Source organism: Podarcis gaigeae (genome assembly GCF_964106915.1).
Source record: "Podarcis gaigeae genome assembly, chromosome: 3".
Lineage (NCBI taxonomy): Eukaryota > Metazoa > Chordata > Lepidosauria > Squamata > Lacertidae > Podarcis > Podarcis gaigeae.
Window position 1 is genome coordinate 85982238 of NC_139680.1, and position 22923 is coordinate 86005160.

General features: G+C 41.8%; 1 protein-coding gene and 1 long non-coding RNA gene across 4 annotated transcripts in view; one reads left to right on the top strand and one right to left on the bottom strand.

Moving 5' to 3' along the window:
• Positions 1-467: 467 nt before the first annotated feature.
• LOC310841189 (uncharacterized protein) overlaps positions 468-22923 on the bottom strand; it is a 46644-nt gene continuing 24188 nt past the window's right edge. Inside the window, exons 7-10 of the mRNA XM_083731774.1 lie at positions 19072-19183; positions 8172-8338; positions 2520-2688; positions 468-1256 (exon numbers count right to left, since the gene is read on the bottom strand). Coding sequence (XP_083587900.1) covers positions 994-1256; positions 2520-2688; positions 8172-8338; positions 19072-19183 — 711 coding nt within the window. The 3' untranslated portion in view covers positions 468-993. The remainder of the gene's footprint in view (positions 1257-2519; positions 2689-8171; positions 8339-19071; positions 19184-22923) is intronic.
• Positions 10687-17512, top strand: LOC310841642. Of its 3 annotated transcripts, none has more exons than XR_014562644.1 (5): positions 10687-10760; positions 11686-11720; positions 13540-13596; positions 13716-13821; positions 17430-17512. It is a non-coding gene; the product is annotated as an uncharacterized lncRNA (long non-coding RNA). The 3 variants fall into 3 exon arrangements; XR_014562645.1 differs by lacking the exon at positions 17430-17512 and adding an exon at positions 15415-15517; XR_014562646.1 differs by lacking the exon at positions 11686-11720 and having other exon boundaries at positions 10688-10760.

Genomic DNA, 22923 nt, shown 5'->3' on the forward strand with positions numbered 1-22923 from the left:
CATCGTCCTGGGCTCTGGTGGTAGCGGCTGTGCAGCACTAGGCCCTCCTAGAGGAAACAGATTATCTAGCTGGGACTGAATCAGTCCTGGTCACCCAGAGGGGGTGGACCATTAACAGGAGAGGGACAGGGGAAGTGCAACCCTGTTGATCTTGCTCACTCTCTCAGCAACTTTTGATACCATTGACCTGGAACATCTTGGTGAGTTGAGAGTGGGGCACTTGGTGCTCCACTTCTATCTATGGAAGTGGTTCCCCAGATGTTGTTGGACTACAACTCCCATCATCCCTGAGCTCTGGCCTTGCTAGCTAGGGGGTGATGGGAGGTGTAGTCCAACAACATCTGGGGACCCACAGGTTGAGAAAGGCTGATCTACAGGGTTGGTTCCAGAGAATGGCACTGGTTGACTTTATCCTAGCCCACCCGGCAGTTACCTGTGATAAGTATATGCAACAGAACCTGCCATGCTTTGGAATACAAATGCTCTTTATTAAAGGCAAGGACTGTGGCAGCATCTGCTCAGCCTTCTATTGGGCAAATAACCCTACAAAGTCACTAGGTTGCAATACCACAGCAGCATTTTGAGCAGTGGTTAATAGGTGAGACAGTCACTTCACATTTTTCCTACACAGAAATAACCTTGATATAGGGGGGAAACCTCCCACACATTGCCATAATTGTACAGTGATGTTCATGGTTTTCCAACTCCCACGCTTGCAGTGATGTAAAAGCCCTTCAGCTAAGATGGCACAGGCCCTATTATTCCTCTGACACAGAGATTCATCTCCACGTAGAAAGGAAATCATATGTAAGGCAGTCCTTGAACAACTCAACGAGCAGACTTTGATTTCCACTCTGGTCCGAGTTGGATGATCTTACATAGCCACACTTCTGCCAGTGCCACAAAATGGTGCTCTGGTGATGGGCTGCCCAGCTGGATGTTTCCCTCCAGCAAAAGCCAAAATACTTTGGTGGAATAAAGCATATATGCCATTCAATTTGGCTCCGCAGGCTTGGTGTCCTTTGTGCTGCAGTTCTGCCCATCTTTAGATTCCAAAGTGACATTTGGGTTGCCACTTATTAACTCTTGCTCTGCGTCTCTGCTCCTTCTCTTGCAGCACCGGCAGAGGCCACTGGAGTTCTCTAGCAAGCTGATGCACAGATTGATGATCAGGGCTAGCCAAGCCATCCCAAAGAGAATCCACAGAGACACCACATTCTTATACCAGGATGGGTAGGTACGCTCAGGGTTCATGCCTATGGAAAAACAACACTCGAGCTGTTTAGAGGTATGAAATGTCACTCCCTTGAGAGAGAAACATGAGTATTTTACAATGAACCGAATCAACCAGGATTGAGCCTAGAACACTCAGGTGATTGAGAAAAACGAAATCCTGCAGTGTCTGGAGCATCTAAGAGTAGATGGGACACCATCCAGGTCAGAGACCAACCCAAAGGCACACTGAACTATGATTTCATTACCCAGGAATGTATAGCATAAATGAACCAGGGAAATGTAGCTTAAGAAACATGATTCCTAATGGTTGACTCAGTTGCCCATAGCCACCAGCATAAAAAAGAAGAATAGTCATTATGTGGAGGTAGAATTTGCATTTTGCACCTTGTTTTGATTCAAAGTCCACATTCCATTGGCAGGGCTCTTGATGGAGATGCACCCAAGACCAGCAACCTTAGGGCCTATTTTCATGCAAGTAGTAAGGAAAAAACAAAAGGCCCAGGCCATACCATAATGGAGATGGAGTTGTATCTTGGACTAATCAAGACTCGTTTACAAAGGGAAATGAAATTAATTTACTCATTATATAATTTAATATGGCCTTTAAAAAGTATATACTGTATACACTGCTCTTTTCCACCTTCTTCTTTAAACAAATGCCCTCAAATCACTGCCTCACTGGGATTAATGCCATATTCTGTGCCATGCACCATCCGTTGATGCCTCTTTTCATCTGAGAGCTGCTTGTGGTTCATTAGGAAAGGGCTGTTTTCCTCTCTCTAGGTGTGTCTGTGTGCACATGCTTACTTACATGGGATTGTGTGAGAAACATATCACACACGGATTGTTCTAAACCTGAGTGATTAATTCAGTGCTTGTTTTCCCAAAGAGTTAAGTGCTTCCCTCACTGAAAAGGGCACCACAGCAATGTGCCATGAGGTTGTTTGTGGAAGTGAAGCCAAAAATTGTTCTCTCACAAACTGTGTTTGTGTAATCAAGCACATAAGTGCTCCAGAGCAAAGGGCCCTTCACATTCAAGTAGGGCCGCTTCTTTCAGCTTATGCTGCAGAAGCAAATGTTGACACTTCAGCTTTCAGCTGAAGAAACAGGGTATTATTCCTTGTTGTTATTAGACTCAAACTTGAGAAGGCCACTTTTTTGCCCATAACAGGAACTCACACATGGGAGCTTACTGAAAGGAAGAGAGAAAACCAAACTAAATAAACCTACTGGTTTATCTAAGTCTGAAAACATTCTGTATATAATAGGTCTGAACTACTTACCAATTACATAATCTCCAAAGCCTATTGTGCTAAGAGTAATGAAAGAATAATAGAACCCTTCTTCATAGGTCCAGCCTTCTATGGCAGTAAACAACAGAGGAGGTAGCAGAAGGAACAGCAGAAGGCCAGCAACCAGTGCACAGGTCCGCGTCAAGACAGCTGCCCCTTTCTAACAAGAAACAAAAATAATGCTTGAAGCAGACTGGTAGATGGGCATAGGCTCTTGTATCTCTTCCTGATCTCTTTAAGCCATAGTTCCATATCGCAGTATGTCTGAAACAGGGATCTGGTTTGACTGCAGTGTAGCAACCATGCTTTGATTATGGTTTACCACCCTGGTTAGTGAACTGACATTAAACCACAGTTCCCCTTTAAAGTTGTAATGACCAGGATTAAAGTACCAAAGTCACCATGCAACGAGAGGAAGGAAAGGTGGAAACGTGATGACCAAACGTTCCTTCCTGGTTGAATTACACTACCGTTTATTAAGCCAGGGACATTACAACAAACCTGGCTCTAAGTCTGCAGACAGAAGTATGGTCTCAAGAGTCAAGCCCTGAGAACAGTTAAGTCAGCCAGCGTGGTGCCCTCCAGATGGTCTACAGCTTCCATCCGTCGTAGTCAGCGTGGTTTAAAATATCTGGCGGTCACCAGGTTGACAAAAGGCTGACTCAAGGCATCACCAGCCTCAAGGCAAAGGCTGAATTAAGGCATTTTTGGTGCCTGCTAAAAACATTCTTGTTTAAGCAAGCCTACCCAGATGCCTAGAAATGCTGATGTGAATTTAAATCTGTTTTCGTTTGATTTGTTTGATTTTAATGTTTTATCTTTTTGTAAACCGCTTTTTTTAAACAATCAACCAGTGTACAATTTTTATGAAATAAATAATAAAGTCAGGGGTAGACAACATGAAGCTCTCCAGATACTGTTGGACTTTAACCCCATAGCAAGCCTTGCCAATGGTGAGGAAAGACGAGAACTTGAGTCCAGTGACATTTGGAGGGAACCACATTGGCTATATCAATTAAGTGTTAAGTATAATCAAGAAGGTGTCTGTAATTCTGTGTGGCTGTGGATTGCACTACAATCCTCAATGGCAGTGGCTTGTAATTGGGGTGGTCTGCACATCATCTGATATTTTTCTCAATACCATAGAGGACCTCAACTCACATCCTTTATAAAACACACACACGTTTCTAACCCTCATTAATGTGAAAACTTAAAATCATGGTGGCATGGTTCTTCTTAAAATCATGGGAGCCTACGGAGGGCTCTGGATGGTTCTTCTAATGTCTAGGAGTTTGGAACTTTAAGTACATCTTTCCATCAGTCCCAGTAAATCTCAAGTTACTTGCTCTGTAAACACCTTGCTGCAGCAGACCTGACCTTTGTTTGTTGTGCACTGTGGCTTGGACTACATAGGTTGGTTGGTTTGTGGAAGAAGACTGGTAGATGGATTGTCTGGCCTTGTGGCCACTTTTTGATCCCTTACAGTTCTGTGGGTTTGGCCCTGACTGGTCACGCTGTGACTCAGAGACCTCAAGTTACAGATGAGAAAACGAGTATTATTATTCCCACTAGTTTATGGCTTAGCTGAAACTTGAACTTGGATCTTCCAGGGAAATTCAATGCTACTCAAGGCAGATTTGAAAGATGCATGACTAATTGCCTCAATCTGCCACAAAAGTGGGTTGAAGGAAGGTTCTCACAGATTAAAAGGAGACAGCACTATCAATTCTAGGAAATACGTTTTTTATGCTCTCCAGCTTTCATTTACATTTGCTTCATAACATTTTATTTTATGTTTGTTTTTTATCTGGAGATGTGGGAATGGTAGATTGCTAATTTCTTTTCCTTCTCCCCTCTTCATGTTAAATGGGCCTTTCTAGGATCTAGTATAAATAAATAATTATATGGCCATATAATTATAATAACTATAACACACACATGGCTCTCAAAGATAAAATGGCAAAGTAAAAGTAAAATGCAATGTCATAAATTAACAATATTATAAAACTACAACTCGCAGCCTAAACATTTCCAGAAGAGAGAATAAAATCAGATGACTAAAAACATGTACATAGCATATTAAACAGTGGTTTAAAACAGCAATATCACATATGGGGGGTAATGGGGAGTTAAGGCCAGGGGGAGCCCTCATTTGGCATGCCAATGACCAGGTGCCAGGCAAGGCTCTCTGGGGAAAATATTCCACAACTGGGACACCATCGCACATAAAAAGCTCTGATGGCCACCCAACTGACATCACCTGTGTTGGGGCACCTGAAACAGGATCTCTGAAGGGAAGGCAAATGTTCAGATACCCTGGTACCCAACCACTTTGAATATTAAGACCAGTAATTTGAACAGGGCCTGGAAACAGACTAGCAGTTTATACAGGTCTGGTGTTTGAGCAAATTGCCCAGTCCCAGTTAATACTTATGTAGCCCTATTTTTTACCAACTGCGGTTTCCAGGCCATTTACAAAGGTTTCCCCACATACAACACATTGCAATAATCTGAATGGGAAGTTACCAGAGAGTGGGTCACTGTGGCTGGTCTATCTCCAGATATAGCCACAGCTGCTGCATCAGCTGAAGTTGATTAAAATGTTTGGAAACTTCTACTATTGCAAATGGAAAAGTAAATGTCCCCAGCAAAAGCGTGCACATTTTTTTTCACTGGAATGACAATGTTTGCAATAAACACTTTTTTTTTTTTACATTGGTGGGTGTGAAATGTTTGGATCTTGACATGCGATGCAAGCAGTCATCAGAACAGAGTCAGATCTTCAACCTGTGCTGGGCCTGGGATTTGTCTGAAACAGCTGATGTGTTGCTGTATCCAGGAATTGCAAAGCATCTGAAAAAACTGCAGAGTTTTTCAGGAATACTATGCACAGCAGTTGATCCTAGCCTAGTTCAGGGACTGGGACAGGACTATGTACATGCGTCATGCTTTCTGAATACTTGGAGCCAGAGACGCTGGTAGATAACCTGAGGAATGCAAGTCCTGGCCAGACATAATGTGAAGGGGGAAAATGATGAGGAAGAGGCAGCAGGTAATAACCCAACCTTTGCATGAAGGAAGGCAATTTCTCTTTGATAACAACTTACCTAAGACAGGCATTCAAGCTGGGTACTCACATTACATTTTTGTGAGATCTCTCTTTTTCCCCCCTGCTGACATATTTTACCGAAAAGTTCTGGCTTTTTTGAGTGGAAGTTATGACTCACACAAGCTTTCTGTTGCTTTTCAGCACTGTCGTTACAGGATCAGGCCAAAATGTTCTCAAGTAGTCTGCGTGTGGAAGAGATTCTTTTCCCAGCTCCAAGTTCCCCAGCTGGTTGCATTTTTATATCTATGTATATATTTATATATTTTTAAAAATAAAAATTGCGCATTTCTGAATTCCACATCAGCAATATAACAAGTTGATGACAGATACCTGAGCCAAAGGGAAGAACATCTCCTTCTAGCTGAGTTGGTAAATTATAGTAGGGTAGTGTTGAAAAGCAGTACAGGGGAGATTTATTGGAAAGCTTTTCTAGTGGGGAAGAGACACAACTACTACTTCCACGGATGCTAGGGGGAGGCAAGTTGTGAATGGTGTTGCCAGATGCAGAAGAGAATAGGGCTCCTGAACCTCTAATAGTTGTGTAAAAGAAGGGATCTCAGTAGGTATAACTTACTATTCAAGCTCCAATCTACAGAAACTACCCCTTCCAACATAACTATTAAAGGTCCAATGGTCCTGTCTTCTTTTGTATCTGGCTACCCTAATTATAGGGACGCGGGTGGCGCTGTGGGTTAAACCACAGAGCCTAGGGCTTGCTGATCAGTAAGTAGGTTGGTGGTTCGAATCCCCACGATGGGGTGAGCTCCCATTGCTCGGTCCCTGCTCCTGCCAACCTAGCAGTTCGAAAGCACGTCAAAGTGCAAGTAGATAAATAGGTACCGCTCCGGCGGGAAGGTAAATGGCATTTCTGTGCGCTGCTCTGGTTTGCCAGAAGCAGCTTAGTCATGCTGGCCACATGACCTGGAAGCTGTATGCCGGCTCCCTCGGCCAATAAAGTGAGATGAGTGCCGCAACCTCAGAGTCGGCCATGACTGGACCTAATGGTCAGGGGTCCCTTTACCTTTACCCTAATTATGAGATACAATACAGTGCTGGAGGGTTGCTATGGGAAATGACTGAGCAGACAGCCAGTCTGGGAAATGACAGCCAGCAATGGGAAATGACTGACCATACAGCATTGATAAGTGGAGGTGAAATAACATTTCGCTCAGAACTTAGGTTTGGGCAGCATCTGCCATGTTTTCCTTTCTTTCTCTTCTCAAAGTGTTGCACTTGTGGGGCTTCTACTCCCTATTTTGCAAAAATTAAGTAGTTTAAGTTTGTGACAAGGCTTGGAATTGGTTTGGGTGCAGACAGAGACAAATTAAGGTAAAAGGCATGAAGCAGGAGACTTGCACCTTCACCAAATACTGCCTTTGTTTCCTAATTGTTTTCTCCAATCACACCTACTTGAAATCTTGTTAGATCCCTCAATACACAATACTGTCTTGTGTAACAGAAACCACACTAGTACAATGAACATAGTACAGAGTTCATGCAGGCCTAGTTGTGAAGTTCTCAGTTTTAAAGGATTATTTCTAAACAACCAAAACGCTCCACAATCCTGATCAGAGTGTCAAAACTTTTGCATTGTTTGGAAAGCATAACTAGATTTTGAGCCCAGAGCTGCCTTTGCAGAAAGTGCTGATGTGTCCTTCAAGTACTTACACAAAGTATCAGTACACAGAGAGTTAAGAAGAAAGTATATTAGTACTGATAGTACCAGTAATAATGAGTATAATTTACAGGGTTGGTCCTACCATTAGGCAGGTGAGGCAACTGCCTCGGGCAGCATATGCTGGGAGATGGTAGTGTCCCTCAGCTCTTCATCCTGAGCTCCCTGATCGTATGCTTGTTGGAGAAGAGAGCTCTTGTGTCATGCACTTTGCCCTCTGCCTTTATAATTACCCTACTGATCTCCCTCAGGGGCAGCCTTGTTGCTATTACTGATGTAGGAATTGCAATAAGAAATGATGCTGCAACAAACAAGTCTATACTTTGGTCTCATAACTATTCCGTGTGCTGCCATTTTCAGCCACAAATCAAAAATGTTCCCAGGACTGCAGTCCTACATATACTTACCAGGGAGTAAGCCCCATTGAATTCAATAGGACTTACTTCTGAGTAAACATGCCTAGCATTGTTAGTTTTGCCCTCAGCTGGTCACTTAAACACAGAGAGAAGCAAGTGTTATGCATAGCCTCTGGAGACCATGTTGCAGGGTGTGGGGAACCTTTGGTCCTCCAGTGGTTCCTGAACTACATCATTGCCCATGTTTGCTGGGACTGATGGGAGTTGTAGTTCAACACCATCTGGAGGGCTGAAGGTTCCCCCCACCTACTGTATTGCAATGAGAAGAATCTGTACATCAGAATCACAGGCTATTCTGTGGGTTAAGACACCATATTGTTGCATTATCGGGCCAGCTGATTGGCCTGCTACAGATTTAAGTCAAAGACATGTCACTTTTATCTGCACCTAAACAACTCACCCATGCTGACAAAAATGAGCAGTAAAGCACCCTTGCTGTTTACCTGCCAGTGAAACTTCTCACCCAAGTGGAAGGCGCACAAGTGAACACCAGAGAGCATCAGCTGTCCTATCCTGTTGAGGAGGACAAGGTTCAAAGGAATCCCAAAAAGAGCAAAGAAGATGCAGAAGACTTGTGCAGCCTCCGTGCTGGGACTCAGGTTACCATAGCCTGGAAGGAGAAAGTTGATAGTTAGTTTAAAAGAATGTGGCTGTAAAAACATAAATCTGTTTCAGTGTTATCTGACCAAAAGACGAGGGTCAGAGGTTAAGGATATGTGGCACGAGGCTCACAGCTTTTATGCAGTCCTGGAGGTACTTGTGTGGCCTTATCAGAAAATCCCAGCTTCCATTAAGTGAAGCAAGGTTCTCACCCATCACTTCAGAGGTAAGCTAATATAGTGGTACCTCAGGTTACATACGCTTCAGGTTACAGACTCCACTAACCCAGAAATAGTACCTCGGGTTAAGAACTTTGCTTCAGGATGAGAACAGAAATCGTGCTCTGGCGGCGCGGTGGCCCCATTAGCTAAAGTGGTGCTTCAGGTTAAGAACAGTTTCAGGTTAAGTACGGACCTCCGAAATGAATTAAGTACTTTACCTGAAGTACCACTGTATATGTGAAGCCAACCTGTACAAAAAGCTAAAAGATCAAAAGGTTATTAGATGCCTGAAGTAACAGATATTGACGTGGATATTCTAATTCTATTATTGCATGGATGTGGTGAGACAGAAGTCTCACATTTAGGGTAAACAATTTTGTATTTGTGTGTTCAGTACTGTGTATCTACCAGCCAAGGATATATCAGCTATATTCAGGTAGATAAAATAACAATTTTACTAGGTTGCCATCATAACCAATGCATGTTTAGAAGTAAAGGATCACTGGAATATTACTAGGACTCACTCCATAGCAATTAGATTTAGGAATGTGGTCAAAATACTTACTTCCCCCCCTAAAAAATTGTATGCTTACATCCAAGCTTCAGCAGTACATAACAAAAATACAAATGGGGAGTGGGGATGACTAAAAATCAACACCATAAAACCAAAGAAAAATCAATGCCAATAAAAACAGCAGTTAAAAGCAGCAGCGATGAAACAAAACTCATGAGGTCAGTAAAACTCAAGTTTAATGTACATCATCTATAGCTCATGGCATCATGCCACACCTCCCAGCAGCTGCCAGGCAGGAATAGCCCAAGTCATTCTTCTACCTGATCATCAGATCCTTTCCTATATTTTCAAGAGCATTACTAACAATAGTAAAAAGTGTCATATGATATGATTTCTAGCGACACTTTTTATTATTATTTCTAGTAGTATTTTTGTAAATAAACATGCAATATAAAACTACTTCCCATTCTTCAAACTCTAGTTCCATCTATGAAATAAATGCTGGACTCCCTCCATTCTCATCCCCCCAACTAACAAGGCATCTGTTGAGACACACTTTTTTGTTCACAAGCAAACCAACATTACAATCATCATCAGCATTACAAGGGATAAGGCTGTACAGAGGCAGGTGCCAACAGCAAGCACTCTAGATTACAGAAGGGTCCTAAAATTAGGAAACGTTCCCACTTGAAGGCTTCAACAGACTCTACACTCCCCTGAAAGTCCACTTTAATTCTATAGATGTAACTCTCTGAAATCTATGTGATGTTTGCTTCTGGTTGGGGAGGTTAATTGGACTGAATGGCAAAACAAAACAACCAGAATACCATGTGCTTCCTGGTGGGAACAGCTTACTCTTTCCTCCCCATGCCCCCCCCACCATGTACTCTTTAAATAGTGGGGAGAAAGCAGCAGGCTGCCTGCAAGGAAAAAGGATTAGCCAGGTACCATAAGCATTCAATATAAACCACAATGATTACTGAGAATAAAAGTCACCTGGCTTCATAGCACACTTACGTCTATTGGCTGTGAACACTATTATGGCAGACACATTTATGGAGCTAAAGCAAAATTGAAGCATAAATAAGTCTTTAAACTGCATTCTGTGGGGCCTGGTTCTTGCAAGGAGCATTTCTTGGAAGTTTGTTAGAGTTGTCCTCTATAACAACCATGTATTTCACATCCTACAATAGATTGCACTGTTAACATGTTCCCCCACTCCCATGTTGGATTTTACTATTTGTTTGCTTTTATTTGCCCACCTTTTAAAAATCTGGATAGCAGTGAGATGGAAAAAGCAAATGGTTCAATTTCCCTGTGTCTCCACAGTTTTAGAATGTCTGTGTGGGGCACATGATCAAACACTTCCCCATATAAAAAACTCACTGTCCATTCAAAACAACCACATTTTGATTTGCAGGAAAGTATTTCAAAGTAGGTGTGTGTTTAAAGATGCAACCTTGCATTCTGGGAAGAAGAAAAAAAAAAGCCCAATAGATTTTAAAAAAAACAAAACCCCACACAGTACTGTTCCAATTCCATTTTAGTATCCTGAAAGAATGTTAAAATGGGTTCCATGGAGCTTTCTAGAAGAGGGGAATTCTGAAGAACTGTGTGACTACACCGCAAGTATGGTTTTCTTTGATCAGCTGCGTTTATATTGGCGTACACATTTGTTAGCATAAGGAGTAATGATGGTAAGTACTGTACTAAAGACACATCAACCCACAATACACAAACAGAAGTAGTTCTAAAACAAGATTATGTGGGAAAACAGGAAAGTCCATATATATATATATATAGAGAGAGAGAGAGAGAGAGAGCTTTAAAAGCAACCTCAGGGTGCACAGAGATGACACACAGGAATGTCCATAAAATGCCACAGAACAGTTCAATTTAACCAAATGGCACTTCAACCTTATTGATCATTCAATCAAATCAGAGGTTACAGTGATAGTAAAGGGCAGATTTATTGATTTGTCCCCCATCCCTCCCACCACGGTTTCTGGCGAAACTCTGTCTTGGATCAGCAAAACACCAAAAAGGTTTGTTTAGGGCTGCTTGTTGGTTTACAGTACTACACGCAGGTCTGGCTGTTTGGATATCTGAATCTGTGGTGTGTATAGAGAGGTTTGTGTCCTAATTCCTGATGTATGGATAAGTGAATTTCTGTATAACGAGCAGTTCAATAGTGGACCTACTTGTATCTGGTTAAACTGTCCACTACGCCCTCCCATCTAAATCATGCAGCAGAACTGTGACAATGTCACAGTATGTTCATGATGCCAGGGCACCAAGGGTTAAGTGCTGTACTCAATTTTACATATTGAACTGAATAGAGGAATCAAAAGTTGGGGATTCTTCAAGTAAGCCATTGTTTACTAATAACAGTGCAATAACTGGAAACATTTTAACTTCATTTCAAATTAACTATCAATGATTTTACATTTTCTAAAGCCTCTGGTTATGTTAGCTGTCTCAGTTAAAGATACTGACTTACATAAATATGGTATAATTAATATACATATGCACGTGTGCGCGCACATGTATGTGTTTTTCTTATAAATGTTAACTGGACTACTTGGTTCTGAAGGAAAATAATGTGATGTTATTTATCCACAGAACTGGAATCCACAATGGAACATGGTGGCCTGTAGGTAAATATATAATCAAGCTCCAGCCAGTTGGTTTCCCCCCTACTCTCCACTGAAAATGAACAAATAATATGAGCCTAGGTGGGCACTTCCTTGTCCAGTGGAAGGTCAATGATCATGAAAATGGTGGTTGAGGGGTGGGGAGGCTGTTCCTAAAGTGCCTGTCATGTTGTACTGAATTCTAGGGTTCTTCAATTTGCCCTCATCTATTTCTCACCATAGCTCTTTGACTTGAAGAAAACAAAGTAGCTCCCACTCTGTCCCACTCCCCCAACTCTCTCCTGTCTCACCTGGATCCTCCAGTGAGCCCCTGTTTCCAATTGGGGGTGGGGGTGGTGCTTTTGTAAGCACATCTAACCCCACTGGGTGGCCTATGGCAAGAAAAGCAGGATAAGAAAAAGTACTCAGAAGTGTTGAACGGCTGGGGTCTGGTGACCCTGTACTGAGACAGAGAACTAGGAATTTATAGAAATGGGGTTGAATATTTGTTGATATGATAATGTGATGGAGAACAACTTTATCTGAAGTTTTGAAAAGCCTGTTCCCAGGTGTAAGTAAATAAGGAAGTTATTGCATTTCACTTTTTGTACACTTTGTCCTAACATTCTGTACTTTTGCATTGTGTGCAACTTTGATAAGATCACCATAAGATGTACTTTTTGATAAAAGGGTATATATATATATTCATTTGCGACTGTCTCTCAGGCTCACATAATACTGACACTGTAACACTAGCCTTCCTTTCAGGGCTGCTTACCAAATTAATGCACATAAGCTGCTTTGAACCACGTGGGCAAAAGCACCATATACTACCACATATACTACCATCATACCAGTTATAGGCTCATGAAACATAGGAGCTGAGATTTAAGAAGGGCACGTACAGTGGTACCTTGGGTTACATACACTTCAGGTTACATATGCTTCAGGTTGCAGACTCTGCTAACCCAGAAATAGTGATTCAGGTTAAGAACTTTGCTTCAGGGTGAGAACAGAAATTGTGCTCCGGCGGCGCTGCAGCAGCAGGAGGCCCCATTAGCTAAAGTGGTGCTTCAGGTTAAGAACAATTTCAGGTTAAGTTACGACCTCCGGAACGAATTAAGTACTTAACCCGAGGTACCACTGTATAAGAAATGGAAGAAAGGTGAAATCATGAAGGAGCCAACAGTTGCAGGGAGAAGGTCAGACAGGGCAAAACTCAGAACGAGCTCAGGCTTGTAAGAGTAGTGAAAAATAACTTTAGAAAGGTTTCTTTGGCTATGTTTGAAAGAAGGGGAAGGACAAGGACAAGGAAGTAGTAAGCTCTCTGCGTGTAGAAGATGGAGAAATGATATTGGGTAACTGCTCAACACTTACTTTGCCTCTGTCTTCATGCAAAAAGAAAGCAAGGACACCTGGCTTGGCAGTAGTATGTGTGAAAAGGACCTGGGGGTCTTAGTAGACCACAAGTTGAACATGAGTCAACAGTGTGTGGAAGGAGCAAAAAAGGAAAGGGGAAAAGGTAGTGCTATTGTAGGCTGCATCAACAGATGTAGACTATCCAGATCAAGGGCAGTAATAGTACCACCTCTGGACCACATCTGGAATACTGTGGAATGGACGCCCTCACAAGGTTGTGGACTCTCTTTCCTTGGAGGTTTTTAAGCATTTGTTATGGATGCTTTAGTTGATCTAGATTGATAGCAGCAGATGAGGATAAACATGAATGATTATGGATTGAGAAAATTGATGTTTTCCTGCTGCAAATGGGGCAGTGTGTGTGTGCATCCCTAGTCCAAATTTAGACGAGCCGGTTTTGCTCATCTCTGTATCATTCTGGCAGATGCAGGTTCTAAGTCCCACTTGCTACAGAAGGTGCTGCTAAGCAAAGGAACAGCAGGTCAGGACCTTGTGAACAAGTCCAGTGTCCCCCACACTGCCCTTGACTGCAGCCCTTTTAACCTCTAATTTGTTAGCTCAAGATTTAACATATTGCTTTGCCTTGTGCTGTTTGTTAAGGAAGCCATTCAATAATTCATCCCCATCTGATTTGCTGGATGTAATAATGTGCTATATGAATTGCCAAGAAATCACATCCAGGGAGCATCTCAATCTTCTAAACCCGGTAGGTGTATTAATATTAAAAATCAGTTACACTGCATAGAAAACAATAACTTGATATTTTGTTGAAATATATTGGAAATCTCTTGACCAAAATTGACTGCAACGTTGATTTAGATGTGTAATCCGTGGGTATTAGAATAATGCTTATCACCCTTATAAGGTACCACTGTTTTCAAATTAGTTATGCTCACAGTGAACAGGTCCTGTCAAATCCTTCCCACCAAGCTTGTACTGCCATCTAGTGGTTTGTTATAGTAACAAAGTGTGTCCAACAGATGAAAGGAGGGTGATCAAATTCTGTGCTGTGGTCAAACCTTTTTAAAAATGCCATCCTTCCTTTTAAGTTTTTCTGCACTATAAATTAAATACATATATTCCTAAATACAGGAATATGTCCTGCAGGACATTTAGAAACTTCATCAAAAGGGGCAAAGAGCAGGACATTTTTCTTCCCTCTTCTCCAATCCCCTACATTTTTCAACTCAGCCCAACTAACCCAACTTCCAGGATGAGAAACCACTGATGCAAAGCAGATGTGCAGCTGCTGTTGCCCACACAGGGCTGTTTTCCATAGAATGAGCATGTACCTCCCAATCTGACTAGGGATGCCCATATGGATGCCACACAAAGCTTTGCATTGTGCACACAATTTCACATCGGATTTACACCCAGAAAGTAGCAAGTAAACTGAATGAAGGTATTCTGGCCCCATGAGGCTAGCCCTGGAGACAGCTGATACACAGCTCCTTTAAAATCAGGAGCTCAAGCAGGAGACCAGGAATGGTTTGGGAGGGAGACTTAAAGACACAGATCTCTGAAGGGGATTGGAGACCCACCGTGGTCTAGATCTCCCTTTCGCTCCTTCTCCACCAGAATAAAGTAATCTGCCTTAAAGATCATGCATATATTATGGTACCCAGTCTGAACCCAGTCTGATCAATGAAATCCAATCACCACTCTGTTAGAAGGGGTGCAAGATGTTATACACTTACAGTGGGAGTGCTGGAGGGTACAAAGTTTTTTGTTTGATCTTTACAGCTCTCACAGTGGTAGCTGAACATGCATAGCTGTCAACTTTCAGATTTGAAAATAAGGGATCAGCAGCCTCACCTGTCCTGGGGACAGTCTACGGGATATCTAACAATCCGGGATAGAAGCGGGAAGCAGTGGGAAACGGCATGGGAATAAGGGAAGGTTGACAGCTATGTGAACATGGGGCCAGCTTTGTTCAGGGAGGCAATAAAGGATTGGTGCGTACCTTGTTCTCACAGAGAAATTGACACAACAATGTCAAATGGTGAATGGGAAACTTAGGAAGGATACCTTCATGGAAGAATGGCTTGAATTCCGTTTCCTTGTTAATTTCAGCAAGGAGAATAACTGATCTCCAAACTCTTAATGATTGCTATGGATTTTCTCTCCTAACTGCAGTATATCGTGCTAGGGGAATAGTGACTTTCTTCCCCTTCTGGCTGACTTTATAACTCAGTGATGAAAGGTTTACTTATACTCTTTTGTGTTGCTGTTGTTTGGATTGTTATACTCCCATATTAAAAAGCTTCCTGTCTGCTTTGAAATCAACACTAGTGAGAAGTAAGAAGTAAAAAACTTGCAGCATGCCAGACATAGCATGATGTAGTACTGCCATCTTGTGACTTGTAAGAAGGCAGAAGCAAGAGGACTGCTCCTTGTACAATTTCATGACTGAGTGCGGAATTGAACCCTGACCTCCCAGGTCCTAGTCCAACACTCTAACCACTATACCCCACTGGCTTCCTAGAGTTCTTCTGATATGGGGCAGCTATATAAATTAAGAAGGTAAATAAGTATGGAGAAAGCAAAATGTCACTTAGAGAAGGATCTGAAATAGCTTCCTTGAAGCTTGAATTTGTTTTATTCTGGATTGTCTTATTTGATATTTGAAAGTGTTGTAAACCCCTTTGAGATGTTGTCTTTAAAATATAAAGCATCAAAATAAATATAAAAAATCCAGTTGGTGGGGGAATGGTGCCTAGACATTCCATTGTGGCAACCACAATCTAAGTTCAAGGTGTCATTTGGTGATTAGCTTATATATCTGAGTTTCTGACACTGTTCCAGGAGGAAAGGCTACATGAAGCCAAGCACTAAGTGCAGGGAAGATTCAGTTTCCCTCACTCTATGAGCTCTTTTGCGCCATAAATAAATAAATAAATAAATAAATAAATAAATGCATTTGCAATTCCACTTTATATGTAACTGGGGGACCCACAAATGGAGCTGCTACTGCTGTCGTGCGTAGTTTGAGTCTCAGATACACAGAGCATTCATGGCCACATGCCCAGATTAAAAAAAATGTGATCAGAGGCACCACATGAAGAAACAGAAGCAATCATGAGAGCATTGAAGAGTTTTCTATAGGCTGTTTGGGCAATTTTGATGTCAGCACATTTACATCAGTGAGTCTAGGAGAAACAATGTCGGGTTTGTGGGGCATGTGCGTAAATGTATATAAAAAACACACACTCCCAAACATCAAAGAGAACCAAGAAGGATGACACAAACATGGGAATATATTATCACCCTTAGGCAATCCCTAAAATAAATGACTGACCCTTTTCAGCCCACATTAAGGCTATTCATGCAGTTTGTCAAAAGGGAAAGAATGCCAGAGAAGACAAGTTGAGAAGCACTTTACTTATAAATAGTTACAGCTGGTTTCTTTATGAAATTTACATGGCACTCTATGGCTCCTAAAGCAGCCCTCAGATAATAACTTGCAAAGACCATCAATAGAACAAAACCAATAAAATCATAAACTGTTAAACCAGAAGAACAAAGTAGTTTCTTGAAACCTCAGAACAACTTGGAAAACAAAGTAAAATCCACAAAAGGTTTATATCGATCTCTTAAAAACCAATGGACTGGAAGTGTGAAGTCTTTTTGGAGAGAGACTCACCTAACACAGGAACCATGACTGAAAAGGCCCTGCCCCTTCCCTGAAGTTAGATGAGCCAGAAGAACAACTGGAAGCCATTGGTAAACCAGTGATAGAGAATATCAGATCTGAACTGATGTCAGTAAGCAGTTAAAAGATTAGTTTATGTTAGCTTAAGCCAGTGGTACTCAAAGGGTGTGGAGTGCTACACTGATGTGGCAGGAGAGGATGGCCAGTGTTGCGAGAAGATTCAAGGACAATCAAAGAAACATTCAAATGTTTCAGTGTAATAGAAAAAGGTAAAGGGACCCCTGACCGTTAGGTCTAGTCGCAGACGACTCTGGGGCTGGGGCGCTCATCTCGCTTTATTGGCCGAGGGAGCTGGCGTACAGCTTCTGGGTCATGTGGCCAGCATGACTAAGCCACTTCTGGCAAACCAGAGCAGTGCACGGAAACGCCATTTACCTTCTTGCTGGAGCAGCACCTATTTATCTACTTGAACTTTGACGTGCTTTCGAACTGCTAGGTTGGCAGGAGCAGGGACTGAACAACGGGAGCTCACCCTGTCATGGGGATTTGAACCACCGATCTTCTGATCGGCAAGCCCTAGCCTCTGTGATTTAACCCGCAGCGCCACCAGTGTCCCTCAGTGTAATATAGTATAGTATAATATTTTTTTTCTTAATCTGCAGAATACAGATTGATATCTTTTCAAAATGAGAGCAAGAACATCAAGAAATACTGAGACCAATCCTGGTTGTGATCCAAAATCGCCATTCAGATTAAGAAAAGAAGGATTAAAAATTAAATCAGAAATTAGGGGAAGGATTTGCTGAATTGGCTTGATTAGAGATTGGAATACAGAGAGGGGAGGTATGAGGAGGTCGGGAAAATAAGTTATACGACCATAAGGGATTGAAATTATACCTGTTATTTGTTTTGTATGTATGTTTATCTTATTGTTATTTCTGTTTTCTTTTTTTTCTTTTTTGGTTGTTTTTATGTTATATAATTGTTTTTGAAAATTTCAATAAATATTCTTTAAAAAAAAACAACAAAATCGCCATTCAGACAGAGTGCTTGAGAAGGCTCATTTGACTCATGTAGCAACCCCAAGGAAACCTCCAAACAAGGAAGTCTGTCGACCATATGTGGATAGCTATCCAAGCCTCAGATTCACATGGACTGGAGATGAAAACTGGAGTTTGTTTGTCTCAACTTAGACCTAATATAAATGAGATTACCTGGGGAAAGCATTCTCATACCTGTCATTGAGTTTGTACACATACTTAAAGTACATTTGTAAGTGGTGTGTTTATATTTTGGGAATGATTTGTGTTCTTATGTGGCTGCATTGTTTTATACTTTCTGGATGTCCCATAATCATATTATAAATACTTGTGTTCTTTAAGCCATAAGTTTCCTCTGTCTTTGCTACCTGCTTCTCCAAGGTGTACAACCAAGCATAGCTAAGTTTCTTTTTGTCTTCCAGTGTATTTCTTATCAATAAAATTTTTGGTGTGGTGGAAGCAAAATTTTATTACAGTCATACCTTGGGTTACAGATGCTTCAGGCTGAGTTACGGACCCGCCAAAGCCCGGAAGTGCCGGAACAGGTTACTTCCAGGTTTGGGGTTGCGCATGCGCAGAAGCGCCAGATCACAACCCACACGTGTGCAGACGTGCCACTGCGGGTTGTGAACGCTGCGGGTTGTGAACGTGCATCCCACATGGATCAACCTGAGCGTCCACTGTATTTATGTGTGGCCTAGAGAAAGAAGTTTGAGAACCACTGGTTTAAGCCATAAGTTTCCTTTGTCTTTGCTATCTGCTCCTCCAAGGTGTACAAATTTAGATTATCACAGCAAACTTTATCAGGGGAAGGGCCACTCTTCCTTTTGCCCCCTTCTACTCGGATCACAGTGGGATGATGAAACATTTGGGGATCAGATACCTCCAGAGATATAGTATAGATTAATAAAGGTAATTTGCTAGGAAGCACAGGGCATTCCATTCTTGGCTGATGAGAGAGAAGGTCAGCCTTCCTGAAATTTATTTTCTCCCCTCATACTTCACACCGTTCCCTAGAAGCTTGTACCACAGTTTAAAAAATCAAAACAACAGGCATAATTGTGTGTTTCCATTCCATAACCCAGGGTTTACTGTCTCTGTGTGGAATTCAGATGCCTCACAGGAACATAAGACAAAGCAATACAGGAATCTGCCCATTTGTAGGCTAACCTTGCTTCCTGAAGGTGGCGCCTCTGGCAAGGAAGAAGGGGGAAAGGCTGTTTCTATAACTGGTTTTACGCAATTTTCTCAGAACATTTCCTACCGATGGTTGTTACTGCAGAAACAGAGAAGAAGAAGGAGCCAACAAAGTCCCATCTGCCCAGGCTCGTGTTTCCCTTAAGGTAAAGCCCACTCTTGTAGGCCTGGATGATGCCCTGCAAAGAGATAAGAAGGAATAAGAATGAGAGTTTCTGGCAACAAGGCAGCTAAGTCAGCCTGGAGACTGTCAGACCAAGGCAAGATCGGAACTTGCTTTTCTGGCATGGCACATATTTAAAACATGAATAGACTCCTTCCTCTATGGCAGGCATAGGCAAACTCCGGCCCTCCAGATGTTTGGGACTACAACTCCCACCATCCCTAGCTAACAGGACCAGTGGTCAGGGATGATGGGAGTTGTAGTCCCAAACATCTGGAGGGCCAGAGTTTGCCCATGCCTGCTCTTAAGGGGCTATCATAGGTGGCTCCATGGGGCTTTTTACGTACAGCAATTTTAAGGATAGGTTGTGTTTTCACCCTGTTCTTTAAAATGCATTGGAACTGCTGCTGTTTTAGTGTTTTTAACTGCACTGAAGTCTACCCAAGGATCATATGATAAAGGTCAGGTAAAAATACTCTTAATAAATAATGGGATGGGGCAGTTTTCAGCTTGAACATGCAGACCACAGTATATACTGAACATGGAAGTTACTTAGTAGTAGTCATATGGCATAATTACTCCACAGTAGTTACAACAGCCAAAGGTGTAGGGAGCACAGAAGCAGTGAGGAGATGCACTGTAAATGTGGCTAGTTACTGAAGAGTAAAGCCCCATCATGGTTGTTTGCCACTGGGTGATATTGAGCTAAACTGTGCGTACACCAAAGGGTTAATGTGCATATGGGTCACACAGATCCAATTTTTCTCTGAGTATATATTTTTTTTACACATTTTTCCACATGCAAATAATGTCAGTTGAACTCTATCTCAGTGCTTCCCATCTACGCTAGTGGGCAATGCTTGGATGTATGTGCACTGTGTATTGCCCCACTCCCCACAATTAGTACTTCCCACCTTCCCTGAAACCTGATGTGCATTGTGGGCACATCTGGAAGCATTTGTTTAACTGTGCCAGCAGCCAATTTCTTACTTTGATTTAATATCCAATATAAGAGACATACACATAACAGCTAATTTAATAGGTTAATTTACAGTGTGTTACAGTGTGTGTGACATACCCTGCCTTGCTAGTAGCCCACCCTTCCTGAATTCTGGAAACCACGGGCATGCACACAGGTATTTGTTTCTCATGCACATGCCCATTATGATTACTATTTGTATACAAGTTTTTCCATATACAATATTTGCACAGAACAATGGGTTATTTTTTTTATAAGTGTGTGTTAAATAAAAATATTATTTATTTGTGTATCTGAAGCCATTACAAAAATGAAATACCGCAAAGGAACCCCACCAGCCCACTGAGGAGCACCTGCCAATGGAAGGTGGGGGTGGAGTGACAGATGGCATCCAGCAAAATGTCACCATACATGTTTTAAAAAGTACCCAAGTAATGTGCATCCACTAATGCAATATCCACAAATTGGGAAAACCAAAATTAAAGGGGGCAGGGAAGTGCAGGCTACCACTTGAATAAGGACAACGTTGTGTTGACAGTGTAAAAACCAAACAAACGTGCACACATCCATTTTAAATTGGTGTGTGTGCGCGCGCACGCACAAAGCCCTAATTGCTACCTTTTAGCTCATACGGTAAGGTTACCAGACATCCCCGTTTCCTGGGGACAGTCCCCAGATTTACAAATCAGTCCCCTGACAAAATCCATCTATTTAGTAGGAAGTTGAAAAGTGCCCCCAGATTAATTTTTAAAAATCTGGGTAACCTCATCATAGGGTAGCTGTGACTACAGAGGGCAGGGGAGAATCACATAAACCACTCCATGGAAAGAAGATGGGATATAAATTTGAACAGATAGCTGCCTCTTTCACAGTGATCCTTTGACTAGGCAGAGAGAAGCCTTTGTTTCCCCTGTTTATACTTTCCCTGTTCATGCATGAGGTGATACTTTGTTCCACCTGCTAAAGCTTAATTAAGATGTTGGGACATTACAGAGAAGGGAAATTAAGTTATTAGTTATATTTGCACTATTGATTTTTGATCCACGCTTGCTCTTGGTCCATCCTGCTTTATTAATATACAAGGAAATATATATTTTATAATAAAATGCTGAAATGAAGAGAACAGTCCCTGTTCTTAGTTGCCCTGGCAATACTTTATAGGGCCAGCCTGCTTGTGATAATGGCTTTAATTAATTCTGTGAATTTGGAAGCTGGCAATATGCTGCCACCTTCCCAGGGAAAAGCTATAGCTCTGGTTGGATTCTTGGCCTCTGACAGGACGACGTATATCTCTCTGGCCTGCGACAACAGTCTGAGCTGTTAGGGGCATATGAGGCAAATGGACTGGGCAAAGACTTGGAATCCGATAGCTCTTGCAGAAATCCACCTCAGAGCTTGAATGGTAACTTTGTAGGGAGGATAAACTGGAGGGAAGGGTACTGCCATGACATGCCTGTGGGCTCCCCTCCCTCCCTCCCAGCACCTCCCCTCTCCATGCCTCAGTTTCCCCCTTTCTCTGTTTTACCAGAAATCTAAACACAGTTCAAAGAGTTAATTCCAACACATAAGCAGTCCTTTTATGGTTGGACTTTTCTGATATACCAAACAGAGGACTTGAAGAATTCTAGGTCCATTTTGGCATCTTAATTGCACCATGGATTTTATGGTGAGTTATGTCCTGTGATGACATTGCAGAGGAAACTGGTAACATGGATTGGTTACAACATTGCTGCCAGCCTTCTTGGTTCTGCAGGTCTAAAAATTGTTTTGTTATAAATGTTTATCAAACAACAGCAGGAACTTTTGCCAGTATGGAATCATGGATTTAAGAATGCGTGTTTTTAAAGAAGGGAGACCTACTTCAATTTTAAGTAATGCAATAGGTGCCCTATGTGACTCCCAAATAGTTGATGTAGGAACACATACACTAGAGATACACCAAATTGCTTCACCACATGACAAGCAAGATATGTTCTTAGCAACAATTTTTTATCCTCCCTTCTAACAAACAATGACCCTTAGTATAATAAAGCATCTTTATAGACCCCAATGAATGAGTAGATAAAATTTAAATTGCCTCAAAATGGGCCCATTATTACGAAAAACGAAGCCTTAAGCATTAAATAAATGACACTGATAGATGATAATGACCATCCAGGATCTGTTTCTTATGTCTTCTGGCAAGCATCATCACTTTATCTTACTGTAACTAATAGATCTAATGTTAGAATAGATTCCAAATCTGGACAGTAATCTTGGGATAATGAATCAGGAATGTCATAGCCTCCATTAAGCAGCACTTCTCATTTATTTAAAAGATACTGAACATATTTTTTGTGGGAATATCAAGATGACTTAGCCCTTGTTCACACATCACATTAAGCCATAGTTGCAAGACCCTGTGGTTTAATATTAATGCGCAGTGTACCTGTGTGCACTGCTGAAACCATGGGTGTTGCAGTCTTCCTTTGCAGCTGGAAAGCAAACCATGGCCTGCCTTTGCATTACCTCCAATCCTGGGCTCATGGTTGGTTTCCTTCAAACAAACAAGTGCTAAGTCCAAAGCAAACTTTGGTTACTGAGAGGAACCAACCACAAATCCAGGTTCAGGTGCAACACTAAGTGAGACCACGGCTTGTTTCCCGGCGATGGGGGTGGAGTGAAGCACCCATGATTTCAGCAGTATGAACAAACATACTTTGAGTTCTCATTGAACCAAAGATAAAATAAACTATGGTTCAATGTGACATATGAGCCAGGCATTATAGGGTGATAGT